The sequence below is a fragment of the Oryctolagus cuniculus genome, chromosome 10, assembly GCF_964237555.1.
Source record: "Oryctolagus cuniculus chromosome 10, mOryCun1.1, whole genome shotgun sequence".
Lineage (NCBI taxonomy): Eukaryota > Metazoa > Chordata > Mammalia > Lagomorpha > Leporidae > Oryctolagus > Oryctolagus cuniculus.
This window is the reverse complement of record NC_091441.1, coordinates 12,150,373-12,174,109: the sequence shown is the minus strand read 5'-3', so window position 1 is coordinate 12,174,109 and position 23,737 is coordinate 12,150,373. Positions and strand designations below refer to the sequence as shown.

The 23,737-nt window shown below is 35.5% G+C and overlaps 1 protein-coding gene across 3 annotated transcripts in view; it reads right to left on the bottom strand.

Annotated features, from left to right (window-relative positions):
• Positions 1-7,796: 7,796 nt before the first annotated feature.
• Positions 7,797-23,737, bottom strand: part of CDH19 (cadherin 19) — an 86,873-nt gene continuing 70,932 nt past the window's right edge. For all 3 annotated transcript variants that reach the window (XM_070049866.1, XM_070049867.1, XM_070049868.1), the window contains 3 exons: positions 14,063-14,180; positions 10,394-10,645; positions 7,797-9,496 (listed from right to left, as the gene is read on the bottom strand). In XM_070049866.1, the coding sequence (XP_069905967.1) occupies positions 8,937-9,496; positions 10,394-10,645; positions 14,063-14,180 (930 nt within the window). In that variant the 3' untranslated portion in view covers positions 7,797-8,936. The remainder of the gene's footprint in view (positions 9,497-10,393; positions 10,646-14,062; positions 14,181-23,737) is intronic.

Below are 23,737 nucleotides of genomic sequence, written 5' to 3'. Positions count from 1 at the left end.
GAAATTTGGATTCCCTATATTTTGCTGAATGGCTATTTACGAATGTCTTCTTCAGCAAATTACACCTGGTACATGATGATATACCCACCTATCTTCATTTTAGGATTTTGATATATGTATATTCACCACTTTTTAGTGTTATTTTATAGTTGTGGTATTTAATTCTCAAACTTATCAAATATTTTTGTTTGGGTATATCTTTACATATAGCATGCATTTGTGGCTCATAAATATGTACAGTTATCACTAATAGTTTTTACAAATAGTGCTTATTTATATTTATTTATATTTACTTAAATTGGAAGAGTAATAAACTGAGCAAGTCCAAATAGATAAATGGCAGAGGAAGAAACAGGAGACAATACCAAAAGTCATGCAAATGGCTGGCAGTTATTCTGAATTTTCCAATTTGAACTCAGTATTTTTTCTATACTCTTGTTTTAACCTTACTTTTGTTTGCTTATCATTTATTTGTTGCACAAGACAACATCAAAATCACATACAAGTGTTTCCTTGTATGCCCCCAGTGGAGGGATTATCATTATTGACAATTTAAAAATTGAGACATATTAATTACAGTAGCATGAAGGAAGTTAATTTGTTTGGCTGCAAAACATTTTGAAACCTGTATCTAGCATTTTCAGCATATGTGTTTCCCATGATCTCTTTGATGACCCTTCATGCACTGACTTTGTACACCATTGCTTATTACAACAATTTATTTAATAAAATATTGAATCATTACTTCTTTTGTGTACCCCAAGGTGTTGTACTTATGTGCCATTTAGATGGTTATTACCACAATAAGTGATATATAATAATAGAACTGAAAGTTTGTAATTCAATATTATTGATAGTCTTGCTAGTAATATTAAACAGATAGGTGGATTTTGAAAGAACATTAATCAATTATGCTATCTCTCTGTATACAGAATATTTATGTAACACAATCTCTAAAGTAATAAAAATTATTGAAAACCAAATGGAATGAAACCTCTAGTGAATAACCTAAGTATGTTATGTAAATGGAAGGCCAATATAGTGTAACGTACAGTAACCTAGAATCTAGATGTTTTTAGCTTAGATTTTTCTTTCAACTGTGTCACTTACAGGATGTGTGACAATAGGCAAACTGATTTCTATGTGTTTCTGGTTCTTTATTACTGTCCTGGGGTAATGACTGTACCTAAGTCATTACAAGAAATGACACTTTGACTCTTTAAAAATAATTATGATAGAACCTGGACTCGTATCTGCTTAAAAAGGAGAGTGAAGAGGATCCAGAACAGTATTGCTTGGGATGTACAGGAGCTAAAAAAGAAAAAAGAAAGAAAAAGAAAGGGTATAAATGCTCCTGTAAGTTTCCTCTTTTGGACAGTAGCCCAGCTCTGGGAGGATCAGTAAGAAGGTGTTATTCCTTTGCCCAGTGAGAAGGGCAGCTGAGTTCACTTCAGCATCAGCCTATACCGCAGTCACATTCTCTCACTGCACTTATAAGTGTTCTGTACCATTATTTTCTCATCCAGGACACAAGTATTTAATTTGCTAAGATTTTATGCTCTGAAAAAATATTCTGTGTATCACCACACAGATATTCAGTGGGTACTATTCAAATAATAGTTGTAACTAGGACAAAATATTTAATGATTATTATTTGTTTAATATTTAGAAACAGTGAACACAAATTAAAGAAAATATTGGAATTTTCACCATCATACATTTCCCAAGTATTTCCCTTGGCATAGAATTCCTTTTTGGCTATCATTGAAAAAATACTAACCTGGATATGAAAAATATATAATTAATAGGGAAAATTTTTCTATTGAAAACTGTGTTATTGGAACAGACTATTTAATGGTATGTCATATTGTTATGAATAAATGTGTCAACTTCTAATTTTATTTCTAGAATGAATAAAAAGTTTTTAAAAGTTCAAATAATTGAGTGCAATCCTTCTTAATATAAGTGGAATATCTCAAGTGCAGGTACATCTAAGTTAAAAATAATCAGCTCCACTGAGGACACTTCGAGAGTAACATTAGAGGTTATCTGAGAACAGAAAGAAGTTTGTGAAAACTGAGCTGAGAATGTGCGCTGGACTACTGCCTAGAAGTGGCTTGAGCCCTAAAGCTGCCTCGGATGTGAAGAGAGACATCATCTCTTAAATTTTTTATCAAAACTTACTCATTAGAGAACATACGGTAATACGTCCTTAATTTTTGTTTTTAAACCAAAAGGAGGCAGGGGAGAGCAGCTTGGAGAAGTCAAGGGTGCAGCTTTTCATTTTTTATTGTCAGAGGTGATGAGAACAATCTGCTTCATAATTTAATTTTTATTTCCTGAGACATAAAATTGGAACTACAGGTATCAGATGGTAGACATTAGCAATATGTTTGCAATGGTTTCTGTTGGAACCATTAACATATATCTCATTTTTTTTCCTTTCACATATTTCTAATATTATTTAGAAATAATCGATTTTCTGAATAGGTTGCAAAGTGAGCAAAACCAACTCTGTTTTTGTGGCAGGTTTTCCTGTTGTATATCTATCCCTAGAAAAATTAGCCAAAGAAAGTTGTTTACTACCTAACTGCACAAGTTTTCCCCAAAATAAATTCCATGAAATAATGACTTTGCATCAGAATTCCTCATACATAATGTGCAACTTGAGTAATTAATTTTTCCTTTGGCAATAATGAAGAATTACCCTTGGAGAGTCAAGGTGAGGAGGCACTGAGTGGCAATAAGCTAATTATTGTCCAGAATTAATTCAATTTTTTCTTATTCATATTAATTTTAGTACTTGAGAAGGAGATATGGCAATGAGTCTTCCTTTAAAGTAAAATTAACAATACAATGATTATCTTTATTTTCACAATAATCATAACATATACAAATGTCAAACATTGGTTATGTACTTGACCAGGTTCTATATGCTTTATATAATATTTAAGGTAATTCTTATGATAATCCTATGACATGTATTATTATCATCACCATCATTCAGATGAAGATATAAACAGAAAATATTTTGAATAATCTGCTTAAGGTTATACAATAAAGAAATCTTAGCAACTAAAAATAATTAAAAATGGATTTCCTATCACTTGGTTTCACTAGTTTACAAAGGAGATGAAATTATGCAACTGTTTAACATTACTGTATATGGATACTATATCATTTCCACTCCCTAGTATTCAAAAAATATGCTACTGATTTTCATCTCAATGTAATAATTACAGTATTATACTTTCATTTTTTAAAATTTCATTTATTTATTTGAGAGGTAGAGTTACAGACAGTGATTGGGAGAGGCAGAGAGAAAGGTCCTCCATCTGCTGGTCTTCCATCTGATGGTTTACTCCCCAACTGGCCACAGTGGCCGGAGCTTGGCACATCTGAAGCCAGGAGCCAGGAGCTTCCTCTGGGTCTCCCACTTGGGTGCAAGGACCCAAGCACCTGTGCCATCTTTGACTGCTTTCCCAGGCCACAGCAGAGAGCTGGATCAGAAGAGGAGCAGCTGCTACTAGAAGCAATGCCCATATGGGATGCCAGTGCTGCAAGAGGAGGCGTAACATACTGCACCACAGCGCTGGCCCCTATAATATTATACTTTCTACATCCAACCTTACTTATAGATTAGGTAACACACACATCACTGTGGCATTCAACAGGAACAGTATTTTATTTATCAAAGTGAACAAACATAAGTGTGATTAGTTGGGATATAAATTAAGCTGCTGCTTGGGACATCTGCATTCCCCTTTTGAGTGCTGAAATGGATTGAGTGCTGGCTCAACTTATGACTCTAGCTTCCTACCAATGCACACACAAGGCAGCAGGTGGTGATAGGTCAAGTACTTGGTTTCCTGCCATCTTAAATTGAGACCCTACATCCTGGCTTGGCCATTTCCAAACCCTCACTGTTGCAGGAATTTAGGAAGTGAACCCATGGATGGGAGATCTCTGTCTGTCTGCCTATCAACTTTGTTATAAACACAAATTAATTAATTAAAAATTGAAAAAATATAAAGGAATAGCATGAAATAAGTTGCATAAACGGATTTGCTTCCAGTTATTTAAGAACATATCAAACATATTTACTTTTTGTATTGTGCTTATGATAAACCATTGAACTTGGAATTATTATTTGAACTACATGAAATGCCAAATTGATTTGACATTTTAATATATCCTGTTTACTCATAAGTTTGTAACTTTAGGGGAATCAACATGAAAATGTTTGCTTTTATTGAATTTAGGACAAATTTCTATTGATCTTTCTGATACTCACCTTGGCCAAATGTCAGACTGTTTCTGCAGTTCTGTCACTTTCAAATATTAAAAGAAAAAATCTTTTTCATGTATGAGGGTAACCATCTATGCCCTGCCCTCTCCCACTCATTCTGCTGCACTTGCACTCTGGGATCTGGGTAGGAATGAATGGATGTGATGAGGTTCATGGTGAACAAGCAGAGCATGGTCATTTACAGCATGTGTCTTCAACGGTGACAGGAACCTGCCGGCTGTACCGCTCTCCTGGAGCATGCACGGAATAGGTATCTGAAAGACTTAAATCCCGGTTACTCACTGAACTATATAACTTATTCTTTGTATGGCTAATTTGAGGTCCCTCTTAGCTCCTACCACTTCTGCAAACTTTTTGCAGAGCTTCAGTCATTTAACTGTGGGAGACTTGTACAGGTTCGTCTGTTCAAAAGCTAGGATCTGCATTTCCCCCAGCAACTCCCCTCAGTCCTGCCCTGCTCTTTCAGATGGGTCTTCCAGCCAGCCTTAGTGCAATTTGAAAATAAAAAAATAAATAAATAAAATAAAATTAAAAAAAACAGAAAAAAATTCTAATAATCTCAAGGAACTACTTTGTGGTTGAGATGCTATTTATTTTTATTTATTTGAAAGTCAGGGTTCAACAGAGAGAGGAGAGACAGAGAAAGAGAGAGAGAGAGAGAGAGAGAGAGAGAGAGGTCTTCCATCCAATGGTTCACTCCCCAGTTGGCCGCAATGGCCAGAGCTGTGCTGATGCAAAACCAGGAGCCAGAAGCTTCTTCTGTGTCTTCCACGTGGGTTCAGGGGCCCAAGAACTTGGGCCATCTTCTACTGCTTTCCCAGGCCATAGCAGAGATCTGGATAGGAAGTGGAACAGCCAGGACTCAAACCAGCACCCATATGAGATGCCGGCGCTTCAGACCAGGGCGTTAACCCACTGTGGCACAGCGCCGGCCCCAACTCTGCCATTCTTATATATTGCTGTCAATTATACAATATAAGCAAGAATTTGGGGCTGTGTTGTAGGTTTTAAGTAGTACTATGAACTTTAGCAATGCATATGTCTCTGAATTCTACACTAATTCATAAATTAGGATTCACATGAAGTAGGAAAGCACCTATTTGCATAATATTTACACTTCATGGGATGTCATTCATATGAGATATTACACAACAACCATCAAAGGATGTCTTTGACTATATATAACTTTACCAATCTTCCCCTGCACATCAGGTGTAATATCAACAAATGAAAACAAAGAGAAATATAGAGACAAAGACAAAAAGATCTTCCACCTACTGGTTCACTCCTCAAATACCTACAAATGCTGTGTTTAGACCAGGATGAAGGCAAGAGCCTGACATTCAGTCTGAATCTCCAACCTGATAGTGGGGTGCCCAAGTACTTGAGCCATCATCTGTTGCCATATACAGTGCTCATTAGCAGGAAGCTGGAATCTGAAGTGGAGCTGGGACCCAAACCTGGTACATTGGTGTAGAAAATGGGCACCCCAAGCAGCATCGTTTCTATACAAAGAACTAACCAGTGCTAACTTGACAAACACATGTCAATATAACATGTAAATATTTCACCTTAACATTCAATAAAATTAACATGACTTCCATATCTGACTGAGAACATTAGATAGGGATTCATTATATTTATTTAATAAATATTTCTTGGTCACTCACTATGTGCCAGAAACAATTTTAGACAATATTAAAAGAAGCAGACTGATAACTCTTTGTCCACTTAAGGTTTACATTCTCAATAAAGCAGAAGGGTGACAAGTATTATGTGTAAGAATAGATGGCTTGGTGACTTGAAGAAACAAAAGGCAAAGCAAGGGCCATGAGGTGGAGAGAGGTAAAGTAGGTCTTTCTGAGGATGTTACAGCTGGTCGCAGACCTAAATGAAGTAAAGGGATGAGAGAAAGAAAGGCATGTTTAGAGGAAGACTGTTCCAAGCTCAGAATCTGAGATCCCAAGAGTAAAGAGGAAACAGGGGAGATGGCAGAAATTAACTGGGACCAGATAATACTTGTACATGGCTTATGGGTCAGGCCAGGAAGTCGGTTTATATTTCCAATATGCCATTAAACTGTTGTTGTCGCTGGCTGTAGAAAAGAAAGGGATCTGTCTGTGTTCCAGCAGAGTATCATCAGCTGTTATAATGACATACCATTATTTATTGAGCCCTCGGGTTTCCTCAGGTGCAACTTGTACAGCTTGCATTGGATATCTTATTGTTTATTCTTCATAACAACCCTGTGACATAGGTAGAGTAGACTTCATTTCACACATTAAAAATTGAGGTCTGAAAAGATCAGGCAGTTTGACAGAGTTCAAATCTTCTTAAATAAAGGGGACTCGCGCACAAGTGCTGAGTGGACTACGAGTATTGCTAACATTTCCTGATTCATAGAAATGATTGAAAATATGTTCATATTTAACCATTAGCAATCTAAAGCTTGCATGTAAAACTGAGTAAACTAAGAGGGATTTTTAAATGTCATGAGTATTGGCATGAAGTTGTCCCATTTCCATAAACATCTGCATGAATTTAAATTAACTGCAATTAATCATAATGCCTTTGGCTTAGGAAATAGCAACACTCAGGCTACTAGTACACAAGATAAAATAATTGTTGAAATATTACCAGCTCTAATGTCTAGGAAGTTGTAACCTCTCTACTATAATCAGCATTTGTTGATATGGTCAAGGCATATTATAGAGTAGCAAATATATTTATATTTATATCTATATATAAATATCTATATTTATAGAGTAGCAAATATATAACAATTGTGTGTACTTTTATCCTATGCACCCCGTGATTGACAGATCATTAACTAAACAACAATTTATTTTAAAACATCTGCTTAGTGCCACTGGACAAAAACTTTAAATATATTGGTGCAAATATTGCATGAATTTTTAAGTTGTTTATCCGAGTGTATGAGGCTTTCATCCATGACAGAACCTACTGTGATCCCCAGAAAAACTTATTTCTTTTTTCTAATCTATTTTCCATGGACTGCTTCATCTGTTGTGTATCATACTTTGCAATTCTTCAAGCAAGATTACATAGCACACCTTAAATACTAGGAGAAATCCTTCATTGAATAATGCATGAAAATGTCCACACCTTCATTCTTTCCATTTGTATTTTAATATGAAGGAAATATGAATCTCTCTCAACTCATATATATTTGTATTTTGCTGCTATAAATTTTTAGTATTTCACTCTTTCCTAAGTTAAGTTTTCACATACAGAGGAAAATATATGGTAATCATTCAACTATTCTCTCCACATCTCAAGATTACTCTCAATATTTGATTTAGGCAAATATGGCCAATTTGCTTTAACTCAGTCTTACATGCTATTAATAAAAATGATCATATAAACCAATTTTAAGGACATTGTATCACTATTTTCATTCTGTTCAAACTGTAAATTTTGAAGTATACCTTGATTTGAGTGTAATAATAAGGATCATTCTTAAAAGGTCAATTAAAATTAAAGTGTTTTATTGTCTTATTATCTGATATTACCATAAAGCTTTATGTCCAACAGCTTAACATTTACTTCCTTCATAATGCCACAATAAAAGTAACTACTGCACCTAATTTCATACGGAGCAATAAAAGAAAATGACACTGAAGGATCAGTTATATCCTAAGTTCTCAACAGAATACAAAATGCTAAGAATTGTATATTCTTTTATTCTGTAAAAGGTAAGAATCGGTGCAGTTGATTATAAACTTTAGGATGAATAGTAATTCACATTTGCAACCAATACCTCTTCCACATATCTGTATCATTTTTAGTAGGGATTAAACTTTCTTAACATTTTTCAAACTTGTCTCTAGCTTCATAACATCTGAATTCAAAAGTGAATAAATCATGACTCATATTTGCCATGGTAAGAGTGTATCTTGGGCTGCCTGTGATAATAATCTATGCAAATTTCTAACTATATTTTCATGCCCCATTTACACACAAAGGCATAGTGTAAAAAATGACACTGATTTACTTGTATAACTCTGATTAATTAATACATACCAAGCATCTATCCAAAACTGAAAACATTTTAATTGAAATTACAGTTTAGATCTTCACAAAGATTGTAAAATATCAAGCTAGAATGACCCATAGAATCCCAAAGCCTGCTTCTTCATATAGAGTACATGTTATAAAATGCGTATGCAATCAGCCAGATTCTCCTAGGTTTCAACACTTATGTCTAATACCAGGAACTTAACAAATATGAACAATTCATTCTTACTTTGTCAGAAGGAAATGAAAAGGATAACTGAAATAATCTTAAGCAAGCCTAAATCTTTGCCTCTCTCAAATCTGCTGTTCACACTGTCATGGGCTGTCACTGGATGACACTGGAAGTCCCAGATGGGTATTTGAGCCATGCACAAGTAGCTCATTGTAGGCAAGGCCGTTGTTTAGTGACAACAGGAGAGTGGCTTGAAATAACATGGACCATTTACTGCAAGGACATCAGAAAACTATTCGGCTCAACCTGGGCTTTATTTAAGTTTCTTCTCGTGGAGAGCCACGTCGCTCTTGACCAAGAGACTACGTCTTCCCCAAAAGCACGCGAGCACTTTCCACATTTCGACGGCGAAAACCTCTAATTATGGGACTGCACTGCAGAACCAAACATGCACGCTAATCGTTGAAAGCGAGGGCCCAAGTCCGCAAGGTAGTCATAGTCTTCTTCCTGCTCGGAGCCGGCCGAAGCGACGGAGCTGAGGGATCCGGCGCTCGACCCGGTGCCCTCGAAAGCGTAGGTCTGCAGGGCGTCAAAGGGAGGCGCGCAGGGGTCCGCGTCCGCCTCCTCCAGCTTCTCCAGGATGAACCTCCGGAACACGGCGCTGTCCGGGCCCGCCTGCAGGGACTGGCGGTACAGGCTGCGGGGGTCGGCGCTGGTGCTGTCGGGGCCCGCCTGCAAGGGCCGGCGGTACAGGCTGCGGGGGTCGGCGCTGGCGCTGTCCGGGCCCGCCTGCAGGGACCGGCGTGGGCGCCTGACGGTGCTGCTCCTCAGTTCCACGATGTCGAAGGCCTCTGTGTCTTCCTCCCCGCCCCCCTCATCGTTGTAGCTGAAAATGTTTTCTCGGAAGCCGTCACCTTTCTCCGGAAACGGAGGCTGCTCTTTCCGCTGTGTCAGGCCCAAGGTCAAAAACACAAACCCTGAGCAAGAGATCGCAGCAGTGTGTTAGTGAGGACGCCGCCTGCGATGGTTCACAACCACAAGCTTAAGGCGGAGCTTTAACTTTATGACTGATAAACACAGAATGCATTTCTTGTGGAAATTTACAAAACCATGTAAGAGAAACCTAAGGATCTATCTGGCTGACGATTCAGAGGAAAAGTGTCAGGCTGATACAGTCAGCTGTACTTATGATGAACAATTTAAAATTTAATTCTAAGATAATAACCTTGAACAAGGTAGATGATGGTGTTCAAGTCTGCATGTGCTTTTCAACCCTGGAAACCAACGATCCAGATGATTAAAAGTTTCAAACAACAGAGCAGTTTCATGATACTCTTCATTCAGGCAAAATTCTGTGGCATAATTATTTTCTGAGTTAATATTGACTCTAAAGTGTATGCCAGAAATTGTTCTAAAATGTTCCAGCTTATTGATTGATTTCATTCCTACCATATCCTATTGAGGATGAAAAAGGGAACTGACACACAAAAGCATTAAGTAAAAGCTCCAGAAAGACAGCTAGGAAATATTAATTCAGAACCTGAACTCTGTGAAACCATATTAATTTCAGAAATTCCCAATTATCAGGCATATAAATCATAACACCTTTTTTACAAAATTGATATGCAAAACAGCCCCATAACACTCTTATTTTGAAGAAAATATTTAGGTGTGTGTATATGCTCATATGCATGCATGTCTGTGTTTACGTGTGTGTATCAAGGACAGCTAACTCTTACCCAACCTTGGAAGTTACATTGCTATTCAATTAAGCACATATATAAGAAAAGGATACCACTATAACTATCACATATACTTGCTTTTATCATTTGATTTTGAATACATGAACATATGGTCAGTTCAGTACTACTCACCAAATATTATCATAATGCAGATCAGAATAGCGATTATGACTTCCATCATGAATCCCAAGGAAAGCGCAAGTTCCTTGTTACTGCAGGACTGAGTGTTTCCATCGTCATCACAATCACAGACATACACTGTGAGGGTGTTTGTACTTGTGAGTGATGGGATTCCATTGTCCGCAATTAAGATAGATATGTACAAGACAGGTTCTTCTTGAAGGCTAAAACCAGTTCTATTGGTCAAAATTACAGCTGTATTGTCTAAAACAGAAATCCATGTGCATAATTTTTCAACAGTATAAAAGAAATACACATGTCATAAATACTTGAGGTAATAGTATGGAAATATGACAGGACAAATTCAAATAAAAGAAAAAGATTTCAGATAAACAATATATCCAGGGATGCATATTTGGCACAGCAGCTAATTCACCACTTGGAACACTTGCGTCCCATATCAGGGTCCATTATTGAGTCCTGGATCTCTAATTCTGATCCAGCTCCCTGCTAATGCTGGCCTAGTGAAACAGGAGCTCTTGGCTCAAGTACTTGGGTCTCTGCCACTCAAGTGGGAGACCTGGATTAAGTTCGGAGCTCCTAGCTTCTGCCTAGCCAACACAGCTGTTGTGGAAAACTGGAGAAATAACCAGCACAGGTATTTAAATTAAATAAAGATAAATAAATAAATAATTAGTTAAGAGACCGCCCCCCAATTGTTCTTTTTTAAGACAGAGACAGACACAATGACTTCTTCCATTCTCTGTTTCACTCCACAAATGCCGGCACAGAAGTCTGCCCAGGTCTCCCCAGTGGGTGACAGAGACCCTTGTACTTTATTGTCATCTGGTGCCCCCATAATGTGCATTTGCAGGAAGCTGGATAGGAAGTGGAGGAGCCAGGCATCCAATATAGATCAGGCATCCATTATGGAATGTGGCTATCCTAGGTGGCAGCTGAATCATGGAGCCAAACTCCCACAAATTATTGTTTCTCACATCACATAAACCTTAATTGTATAAATAGAAGAATTGCTTGAATCATTTCCAAATGTCTGGCAAAATGAGAAACTCATATGTGGAACATAGAAAACAGTTTTTAAATATTTTCTGGGTACCACCAGTATTCGATTTATGCCAATGATGTGACTATTTACACATGACAACGTTTTTCTTTTACTTGAGAACCATTATTTTCAAAACACTAGTAATACTATATCTTCAAAATTATCATAATAGCATGTAATCTCAAATAATTCTAATAAGAGAAATAATTAATTTACTTAGTAAAGAAAATCATATTAAGATGTTTCATTTCCCTTTGACTTTATGATCTCATTTCCTATTTAAAAATTTAGATAATCATTGCAACTAACACACACTAATTCGTTCATATACAAATAGAATTTTAAAAATTGGTGGAAATTAACAACATATACTTTGATATACATCAAATTGTTCTTCCTTAGATACCAGAATACTTTAAGCAACTCTTTTCAGTGTAATAACTCTTTTTTTACTTTACTTTTTGCTTTTTTGTTTGCTACTTTTAGATTGTCATCACTCAAAATATTTTCTGAGGCCATAAGAAAAACATTGGAAGATAATAGCATTAAAATGTAAATTTTGAAAGCTTGTTGAAACACCTTTTTTTTTTAAATTTTTCCAGATGATATTAAAGACTCCATTATACTCTGGAAATCAATAAAGCCCATGAGATTGTATTTACTAGACAGATTTAAGAGCAGAGAGATCTTTTGCATTTTTCAATATGCTTTCTATTAAATTACTTATAACCACAACATATGTTTTATATACTAATATATTTATTTGCCTTAATAACTATTTTTTATCAATATAAGAAAACTCAAGCCACAACTTAGATCTGTGGGGTTTTCTATATTATTATGAGTTACTTTTTGAGAGTTTGACAAGGGCAAAAAAGAGAGAGACGTGTTTGCCTTTACTATTCCCCAAAAAGTTCTCTCCAGGAAATCTTCATATTCACTGTGAAGGAAGGAAGCTATCTTCCTGCATGCTGGCATCCTATATTGGCACTGGTTTTAGTCTCAGCTGTTCCACTTCTAATCCAGCTTCCTGCTGATGCACCCGGCAATGCAGAGGAACATAGCACAAATGCTTGTGTCCCTACATCCACGTGGGAGACTTGGATGAAGCTGTTTGCTTTTTCAGTCTGGCATGGTCCTGGCTAGTGTGGCTATTTGGAGTGTGAATCAGCATATACAGGATCTCTGTCTCTCTCTCTGCCTCTCCCTCTCTGTAATGCCACTTTTCAAATAAATAACTAAATCTTAAAAGAAAAAAAATTAAAGACTAAAAGGCAGCTGTGAGAATTTTGTTTATAGGTGCTTGAGTAATTCATCCTTTTGTAGTATAAACAAAAAATGAGGTAAAAACCCATATTATGGAAAAAATCTCTTACTGAATTTGGGGCTAGTGCTGTGGAGTCGCAGGCAAAGCCATCACCCCGCAACACTGGCATCCCACAAAGATGCCGGTTTGAGTCCTGGCTGCTCCACTTCCAATCCAGCTCCCTGTCAACGGCCTGGGAAAAGCAGATGAAGATGGGCCTCAAGCGTTTGGGCCTCTGCCACCCATGTAGGACACCCAGATAGAGCGCCTGGCTTCTGACTTCTGCCTAGCCTAGTGCTGGCCATCTGGAGAGTGAGCCAGCTGATGGAAGATCTCTCCCTCTCTTTCTACCCCCTCTTTCTCCTCCTCCTCCTCTCTCTCTGTAATTCTGCCTTAAAAATCTTATTAAAATAAATGAAAAAAACAGAAATTTGTATAAAATTAATCCTCTTTTACAAAGAATCTTCCACCTAATCTTCCACCTATGAACCCACTAGAACACTAATATTTAAATAGACAAAATATTTTTCCATTTAAGGAAGAAAACATTCTTAGACAAATTCATATATTTGCAGTTACTAATTAATACTACAAATATATTTTAATCAATCAAGCTAACACAGGTCTGAATTAAGGTTAAGATTGTATCACTGGGACCAGTGTTGTGGCTAAGCAGGTAAAGCTGCTACACGCAGCACCAGCATTGCATATGGGCGCTGCTTCAAGTCTTAGCTGCTCCACTTCCATTCCAGCTCTCTGCTAATGGGCCTGGGAAAGCAGTGGAAGATGGTCCGAGTGCCTGGGACCCTGTACCCACATGGGAGATCCAGAAGAAGCTCCTGGCTCCTGGCTTCAGCTTGGCCCAGCCCCCAGCCCTTGCAGCCATTTGGGAAGTGAACCAATGATTGGAAGATCTGTGTGTGTGTGTGTGTGTGTGTGCCCTTCTATCTCTGTAACTGTACCATTCAAATAAATAAAATGAATTCTTAAAAAAGATTTTTATCATTTTCCACAGATGTGAATTGAAGTTTGAGATAGATGATTTTAACACGAAAGAAGCAATGGGGTCAGAGCTGCATTAATATTTGTAGAATCATTTGGATTTTACAAGAACATAGAGCCAATATTTTTAAAACTTGACTTTGAGTTTTACTTTCCATTTTCATGGTTATTGCTTTGCTACAGTTCTCAGCATTATCACGTTGCAAGAACAACATAAAAGTTAGTGCAGTAAATTTCATTGAAATCAAATGTAATTCACAAAGAATGGATAATGCCATTACCAACAATTGCAAATGAGTGCTTTTACCTTGATTGTCTATGATGATAAAATTTGAGTTGTTTTTGTCTTCCATAGAGAGATTAAAGTAGAAATGGTGGTCTTCTACAGATTCATCTCTATCCATTGCACTGATAGTCTGAATTACCTAGGAAAATAATAAGGATGGATTTTCTCATCTCTTTTTGTATTTAGCAAATAATCACTGTTATTTTTATTTTTACCTTATATTAACATCTCTTTACCAAAGTCACTAGGGACATTGCTAAGAATATCTGACAATTGGTTAATCAGGTTAAGATGTTTTAGTCCCCCTTTCAGAACTGTAGCATCATATTACATAATAAATAAAATCACATTAATGGATCCAGTGAACTTCATAAGCTAAATTTTCAAAGCATGTCTGCTATCTATATGCTTCCTTACTCGCTCTGCCCACGTTTTCCTCTTCCTTCCTTCTTCCTCCTGCTTCTTCATCTGAATTCAAGACATCATGATTTGCTAATTTTTTTTGCTTGTAATGAGATGAAAAATGTGGTAGTTATTTGGTTTAAATGTATTTGCTAATGTAATGAGTTTTTAAATTGCTATGGTAAAATAATGCATCTAAATCTGAGAAAAATGTACATAATTTCCTTTGACCTATAAAGATGATAGGAATATCTTACATATCCAATAAGCCCCTCTCTATATCTCAGATCATAAAACAATGAAGTCATGCAGATAAGAATAAATCCATCCTCAATTAATTCTTTTATTTGAAGACATTAATGTGTCAGTCATTTAATTCATTATTGTCAAAAGAGATATGCTGCCACAATCATATTGTGAGATTGTAATTAATCCTGGAAATTAAAGTAAATTGATTATACAAGTTAACGTTTAAATCTTCTAGAACAAAAGTATTTTTAGCAATGTGTCACTCAAAGCTATCATCCTTTGCAAGCTGACAGACCCAATTTTTTAATGTTATACTTCAAAGAGCAGGTATTTCTCCAATTTATACTTTATTCCTCTACATAGATTTACTTTCTCTACAACACATCTATAATTAAATCATAATCATCTAGTGTTGATCAGATAATCTAATGAGGGAAATTTTCATTTCATCCATGCTAATAACAATGTGATTGTATCATATGAAAGTAATTCTTTTAATTCAGAAAACCATACGCGTTAATACCGGCTGGGTGAATCACAGGGCTAGGAAGTCTGATATTCCTAACTCTGGTTTTGACACTATGAAGTTTTCCGTTTTAAAAATGTAGGTATTACCTGATCTGTTACACTTTCCTTCTAGGACTGTGTACCTTATCAAATAGCATGATGCAAAATGAATACATGGCTTTCATATACATTCTTCATGAAAACACTCTTTTATTCATAGGCCATTGCACTTGTTAATGATCTTATTATAGGTATATTTGTTGGAGTAAGATTAGCAACAATTGTATTTTACTGCCTAATGTTCTTTACGGAGCATGAACCTCTGACTAAATGTTAAAAATGTCTCCTTTTTATGTATGAAGCATTAAGAGGACTGGAGAGACACTGGCTTTGTACACTTGTAGCTACTTAGAATATCCTCTACATACATATAGGTAAAACTTTCAACACTGTCTCCTTGACAAACCTTCCATCAATTTATTTTTTCTTTTTAAGTCATGCTTGCTGAAATATATGGTTTATTGCACTCTACACACAGGAAAACACCGGCACAATAAGTGTAGTAATAGATTGGTTATCATTAATTCCATTGAATTAACATTGAACATGTACTCTTTTAATCTCTAAAAGATGGCCAATATTAAGGTGCCCATCATCTAGTTTAGTGACATTTATTTCTTTTAATACCAAAAGCATTTTTGCTTTAGTTTTCAAATAAATTCTAAGAAAATTTTGAATTTGTTGCATGGTTAGATTTCTAAGTTATATCTACAACTTACCTGAGGCATATTGCAGACTGTCTACATTTATTGGATCAAAGACAAATAAGAAATTAAAAATAAATACACAGATGAAAGTCATGACTTGAAAGATTGGACAAAGAGGTAATGAGAATGATTTCAAATTATGACAAATTCTGTGAACTCAAATTTTTAATATTCTCTTTGGTCTCTGGATAGAATTTTATCCAATTTATATCTGACACAACTCATTCTATTTCCTATATATCGGAAAGCAAAATGTATGATGGAAATATAGTGTGCCAGTCTGGCATATCTAAAATGAACCACCCGTTAATAGGAACTTATCTATGTGTCAGGCAGTGCTCTGCCAATTAACTTAGCCAATCTTCACAGGGATATGTTACGATGCATTCTACTCTCCATTTTATAAATATTTATATTCTTTCTCAAGTAAGGTAAGTATCAGGAGTGAACTGGCTCGGTTAAATTAGGTTGCACGCTGAGGCACAGCTGCTGTGGAATATGGGGTATACATGTGGGGCCTGTGGGCCTGGCTTCTGCCCTGTCCTATTCCTGTTCTTGAAGGTCTCTCTCTCTCTCTCTCTCTCTCTCTCTCTCTCACACACACACACACACACACACACACACTTACTCTAAAATATCTGGAATAAATAAGCACCAAAAAAGTCTCAGAAAAGATAGAGACATAAAGAGAAATCAGCAAAATAATTGCAATAGAATAGATCAAAAATAACCTGGGTTTTTGGTATGGAATAGAATATATTGTAGGCTAGGAATTTATCAAGGGAGCTAACCCCTTAGTAAAAATATGCGAATTAAAGGGGAAGATGGAATCCAGACCATTAAATAATGCACAAAAGCAGTGAAGATGAAGAAGTCACATATTAGCTAAAAATTAATGGAATTCATATTTTGAAGGTTAAAGGTGGTAAAATATTGGCAGTTTCATAAATTTCAAGTTAATTATTTTATGTGACTACATAGAGTTTTTGACTTTAAAGATGATTGTGGAAATAAAGGTAATTTTCCTGATATCAATCACTCTGTATGATATATTTCCCCAGGAAAAAAAGGCACACCAGGGCCAATTTACTAAAATGTCATTGCTAGATTAATTTTCCTGACACAAAATAAATACAATGCTAACTCTTGCAAACCAGAGGTATGGGTATTATTAACATGAAATCTTTTGACAGCTTGTCTAAGAAGTCACAGTTGTGCATTCTGGTATGGAGCAAGCAATAAATTAGATTCTATTTACTTCTCTTCAGTGCAACTGACAATTAAATCCAATTCCAGAATTAGTCAAAGAATAAATTGTTAAGTATTATTATAAACTATAAAGTGAAGGGTGAAATTCTTAAGTCAATATACATATATTCAGCATTAATTATACAAAAATCAATTTCTGGAAATGTGTTGAATAGAAAATGATTTTTAGTATAAAATGAGAAACAAAATGCAGAGTTACAATAAATGAACATATAGAAGGAATTTGTAAATTATCATTGAAGTTCCTTATTTATCTGAGTGTTTTGTACCTTTCTTAAGGCTAAAGATAAAAATTATTTCCCATTGTCTGGAAAGTATTATCAGTAAAGAAGTTTGTTGAACATCTATTCAAAAAGCCAAAGTGAAAATTATAGAATTAGAAACAAAAAGAAAATCTAGATTACCTTATTATCTCCTTTGGTTAGCATGATAGGACACAAATGATGAGAAATTAATGGTAGTCTAAAATCTTGTTCCCGTTCAGAAGCATGGTACACTGAACTCCATGCTATGTCGGTGAAGCCATATTTTTTCACTATTTCCTAGAGGGACATAACTTTTTCTGGTCCTTTCGCTACCACTAAAATCTGTAGAGACTGTCTACATGCCTACATGTTACCTTGTGAATATAATTTTTTTCAAGGAGCACTATATTGTGCATGTGTTTGGGAGATTGCAATGAAGCAGAGCTTGATCTTATGGGAATGTCCCTCTGTGTAATTAAGAAAATACACTTCAGAAGAGCTACTTGGTTCCTGGCAGGTCAAAAGAGTGAACATCTAGAGAAATGGAAGTACTGAACGTATATTTAGGAGGTGGGATAGATGGAACTTCACAACTGATCACATATGGAGAATGAAGGAAAGAATGGATTAGGCATGATGTCCACATGTCTTTTTTCCACAACTTGGTGAATTGCATTTTTGCTAAAGATACTGGGAAGGTACAAGCTTGCGGGTAGGTTTCCTGTAACCATAGATTCTCTGAGTATACTTTTTTCTAGTAAGTTGGACAGACAAGTTTGAAACCTAAGAGGCAGAGTGAGCAGACACATGCATCTGGAAGTCATTTGGCCATTTACTGGACTTGAGGAGTTACAGGTACATGATAGAAGAAAAGAAGGAGCTATGGAAAACAGAAAAAGACAGGCAAAAGTGGAGAAGGAAAATGAGTAGAATATCATGGTTGATGATGTGTTCTCATTGAAATTTAGAGAAGAGAAAAACATTTTTATATTATTATAAGAAGAATTATATTTCTTTGCATTAGACAGACTTCATATAAAAGAATAAAAAAATCACCAATATTTAATTTACTTCAGGAAAAGATACTATGCTATTTATAGTCAAGGTAATGAGAATCACTGATTTGAAAAATGATATTATTAATACTAAGTACAGAAGACAAATTACTCTAATATCAGCACATTTGTTATACTAATATTTGCAAAACACTGAAAATTTGCCTCCTTTTGTCTTCACCACAGTCTCTACACATTATGAAAAAAATATATCTGCTTAAGTTTATAGGCCATTGAGGAAGTGTTTGTGTCAATGTGGACTGTGACCATTTTGTCATTTTCATTTTATAAAATGAAAGTATTATTAATTTAACGATGATAGATACAGAATACTCTTTAACCTGTCATTTGTCCTGTTTGAATCTGTGAGACGTGATTCAACCATCATCTTCATAGAATGGAAAACTAAATAAAATGTCCTCATCTATGATAATAAACAAGATAATATTTTATATTCATTTTTTCAAACAAGTAACATTAAAATTAATTCTATTTGCTTATATTTTGTACATTAAATACACCAGTTAGATAAACTAAAATTCAATATTCATTTAGTAGTATTATGGTAGACAATCATTTCAAAAAGCTTTTTTTTTTTAAAGATTTATTTATTTATTTGAAAGTCAGAGTTACACAGAGAGAGGCAAGGCAAGAAAGAGGTCTTCCATCTGATGGTTCACGCCCCAATTTGCTGCAACAGCCGGAGCTGCGCTGATCTGAAGCCAGGAGTCAGAAACTTCTTCCAGGTCTCCCATGGGGCTGCAGGGGCCCAAGGGCTTGGGCCATCTTCTACAGCTTTCCCAGGCCATAGCAGAGAGCTGGATTAGAGGTGGAGCAGCTGAGTCTGGAACCAGAGCCCATTTGGGATGCTGGCGCTTCAGGCCAGGGTGTTAACCCCTTGTGCCACAGCACTGGTCCCTCAAACACCTTTCTAAGTTTTATAACTTTATCTGTAACTCAGATGATTTTTTTTTAGATTTTGGTATGGATACTATGATACAATTAATAGTCTAAAGACTTACTTTGCATTACTATATATTTTAAATTCTACTAACATACAAATGTCAGTATCACAAGATTTTAGGACTGGTTTGAGCACTAGTATACATTTTATTCTTATATTTACTATGTGTGCATTTTGACTTATTTTTTTGTAGCCTAGAATATTGGCTTAACTTTCTCAGCAGAGTTTTTAGCATCACATTTAATGTTTGTGTGTTCAACTTTGTTTCTTTGACAATTGATATAATATTAATAGATTTAAAACACTAAGTTCTGTTATCTTTCTAAGGATAATGTTTCTTTTTGGATGTCACCTTTTAATATCTCTAGACATTTATATTAATACTAGTTTACATACTAAATTTTCAGCCAAATGCTTAATAATTTTTTTATTTGACAGGTAGAGTTACAAACAGAGAGAGAGACAGAGAGAAAGGTCATCCTTCCGTTGGTTCACCCCCCAATTGGCCCTTATGGCTGGCGCTGCACCGATCCGAAGCCAGGAGCCAGGTGCTTCCTCCTGGTCTCCCATGCTGGTGCAGGGCCCAAGCACTTGGGCCATCCTCCACTGCTCTCCCAGGCCACAGCAGAGAGGTGGACTGGAAGAGGAGCAAATGGGACTAGAACCTGGTGCCCATACGGGATGTCGGCACCGCAGGCAGAGGATTAACCAAGTAAGCCACAGCGCTGGCCCCAGTAAGTTTTGTATTTAAGTTTATGGGTGTAGGTATGTAATTTTGTAATTTTTGTAAGCTACTTAAAGTAACTTGAGAAGTTTTCACTCATTTTGAATTCTCTGAAAAAAGTTTATATAGCCTAAGGATAGTTGTAATTTTTTCACATTTCTTGAACTAAAATATTTCTTAGAAGCATTTCTATTATGTATTCTAAATAATGCTAATTATTACTGTTTTAGTTGCCTCTTGGTTTTCTTTACATCACTGTTTTTGCACTTTATTTTCCCTCATTCTAGCTTGGTGATTTCATCTTGGATCTCTAAATGATTACAGATTTACAGGAATTGCAAAAACAATGTAGTCAGATTCTTAAACACTTCATTCACCTAACCCACTGATCATACTGTATTTAACTCTAGCACAGTATCCATTACACATCCATGCAATAAAACAGCAACACTATCCTCAGTAATATGTTTGTATTTGAGTTCTTAAAACTTAGTTTTATTTTTGTAAGGTTACCTTAAGCAATTGATGAAATACCTTAAGCAGCTTCCCTCCTCATCTGCAGTGTACACGGACAGCACTGTTTCCACGCACAGGACACACAGGTCCTGGACAGCTCATTAACTTCCAGAAGGAAATGAGCATCATGCTAAGAGTTTGTGATGTGTGGCATGACTCTGATTTTCACTGTTAATATTAACAAAATTGCTTTTAGCAAAGTCCTCTTTTACCCCTTTTTCGTATTTAATAGTATGAAGTCTTTGCAAAATCTCAAAAGATGGGTCTTTGATCAGAAGCTCTACTGTTATTTCTGCAGTGATGAGACTGGTATGCAGCACAGTTAGGAGAGCATTGTCTTATTTGGGTAGTGTGGATGAATGCTAATAGATCTCTTGCTATCTTTCAATATATTATTTGTTTGCTGATGTTTGTGGTGTTTCACTCCCACATGGGAAGAAACATATGAATTAAAAGCCAATATCCTTACACATGTGATGTTTAGACAATATTCAAGAATACTAATTAGCCACAAAAATGTCTGGAAATTAACACTAGAAAACAAATGTTCATTGCAATCCTGTACATTGGAATTCTTTGTCTTTCTAAAACACAAGACAAAACCACAACTAAAAACAAAATCAAAACATGGCTTTCAAATAGATAAAGGGAGCAAAATATTATTGTTATCCTGTTTATTTTTTTCTCAAAAGTGAAAGAAGTAAACTCATCAAATTCAAGCTGACACACTTGGCTATCATTGGAAAGCTGAGTGCTGTCTATTGTTCAGGAATAAATTGGAAGTGTGGTTGATAATTCTACTTAACAAAGTAGAGAAGGCTGAGCTACTAAAAATCTAACCTTTGTTTTGACTCTCTGTAGAGTCAAGAATGATAATTAGCTGCAAAGAAAATGGCTTGTTTTTATTCTTATTTTTTTCTGAGAGTCTAGCACATTTAAGCAATCTCCAATATTTCAAAATAAATTCATAATTTAAGAAATCCTAATTACCTTTGAAGATAAAGAAATTCTATTTAAAATAAACAACTTCATACCTTCATTGAAATGCATTGATAAAATTTTAGATTGCTGCTAAATATTTTAGTTTGCCCTCCCCACCTATTCAGAGATTTACATTATAAAAAATGAGCCAGAAAGCTCAGGGAGTTTCATAAATCCTCATATGCAGAGTCATATCTAGAACTAAAAAAAAAAAAAAACAAAAAAAAAAAAAACAAAGCAAATTTTATTATTGTCTCAATTGCTTCTGAATATACTTTTTAAAAAGTGGCTAATCTTGATGCTGAAAGCAATAAGGGAAAATGTTGTTTTTGTAGGATGATTTACTCATTGTTATGGAAACTAATTGCTTCAAATTGTGTTCCTTCAAGACTCATTAATCTGGTTGCTCTATTAATTTGGGAACCAATTTGAAAGGCTGCTTTCTTTTCATGAGTTTTAAGGTGTCTTATTAGGTAAATGGTGTTCCAAAGCATCCATTACTTGGGTTAGAATTCCTAAATTTACTAAAATAATCTGTATGTTCGAATTATATTTATACACATTTTATATACTTTATTGTAGTCTTTATGAATAAATTATCAAAGAAATCTTGCTAATAAATTTATTAAAATATTCAGCTTCTAGAGTACTAATATTAAAATTACACTTTAACAACGTACATTCATGTATTGCATAACAATGGTGTTGAGTTTTGAGGAAGGCATCAGGTGATTTCCTCACTGTGTCCACAGAAGGCACTTGCACAGATCCTGATGGCATATGCTCCTAGACACCTAGGCTACAAGTACTATCACACATACTATTCACTCTGAAATGAAATCCTCTTTGCAGAGCATAATTATAAGTCATTTCTGGATTTGATTAAAAAATGAAACATTTGTTCATTTCCATTTATGCATATTATTGAAAATAATTTTGAAAGAATTCAATGGTACACATGTATCCTGGGGGAAACATTCATTTTGATAAATAATATTTCATTAGTGGTAGTTATATACTGTATGGATATTTCTTAATTGACACAGTCACCCACAGTGTTTGTGGACATTCACTCACCACATTACTGCCAGTGAACCAACTTTTAAGCAAGATGAGTTCTTATCAACCAGCAAGTCCACTTGTATATCGATGACAAAATACTTCCATCAGAGAAAGGTACCTCCTTCTTTGATGGCCCCGTTCTTTCCACTGGGATCTCACTCGCAGAGATCTTTCATTAAGGTTTTTTTTTTTTTTTCTTTGCCAAAGTATCTTGTCTTTCCATTCCTTTCTCTGAAGGGAGGAGAGAACTTCCACTTTGACTATGACCCTGTCGGAATAAGATCGAAATCGGCGAACTCAAAAGGCTTCCATAGCCTTGGCCACTCATGACTAGAGCCTAGGGAAAGTACTGACGCCATAAACAAGAGTGTCAAATTGTTAAGTCAGCAACAGGAGTCACTGTGTACTTACTCCTCATGTGGGATCTATCCTTAATGTGTTGTCCAATGTGAAGTAATGCTATAACTAGTACTGAAACAATATTTTACACTTTATGTTCTGTGTGGGTGCAAACTGATGAAATCTTTACTTAATATATACTAAATCGATCTTCTGTATATATAGATGAATGAAGATGAATCTTGATGTGACTAGAATGGGAGAGGGAGTGGAAGGGGTGTGAGTGGGAGGGAAGTTATGGGGGGAAAGCCATTGTAATCCATAAACTGTCTTTGGAAATTTATATTTACTAAATAAAAGTTAAAAAATCACTTTCTTGCTTTTTCAAATAACTATTTTTGTTGTGTTTTATTTTTAATTAAAATTTGCTGACCTACCAAAAGGTTATGGGGTATGTGAACATAGTTATTCATAAGCAAAGTTTCCACATTTTATGCTGCTTGCAAATACTTACATTTCATAGGACTTGCTTTTTTAATTTTCTTTAAATGTATGATAACCTTTAATGTATAAATATTTATATTTAATACTTTTAATATGAATTTTACCACACTTA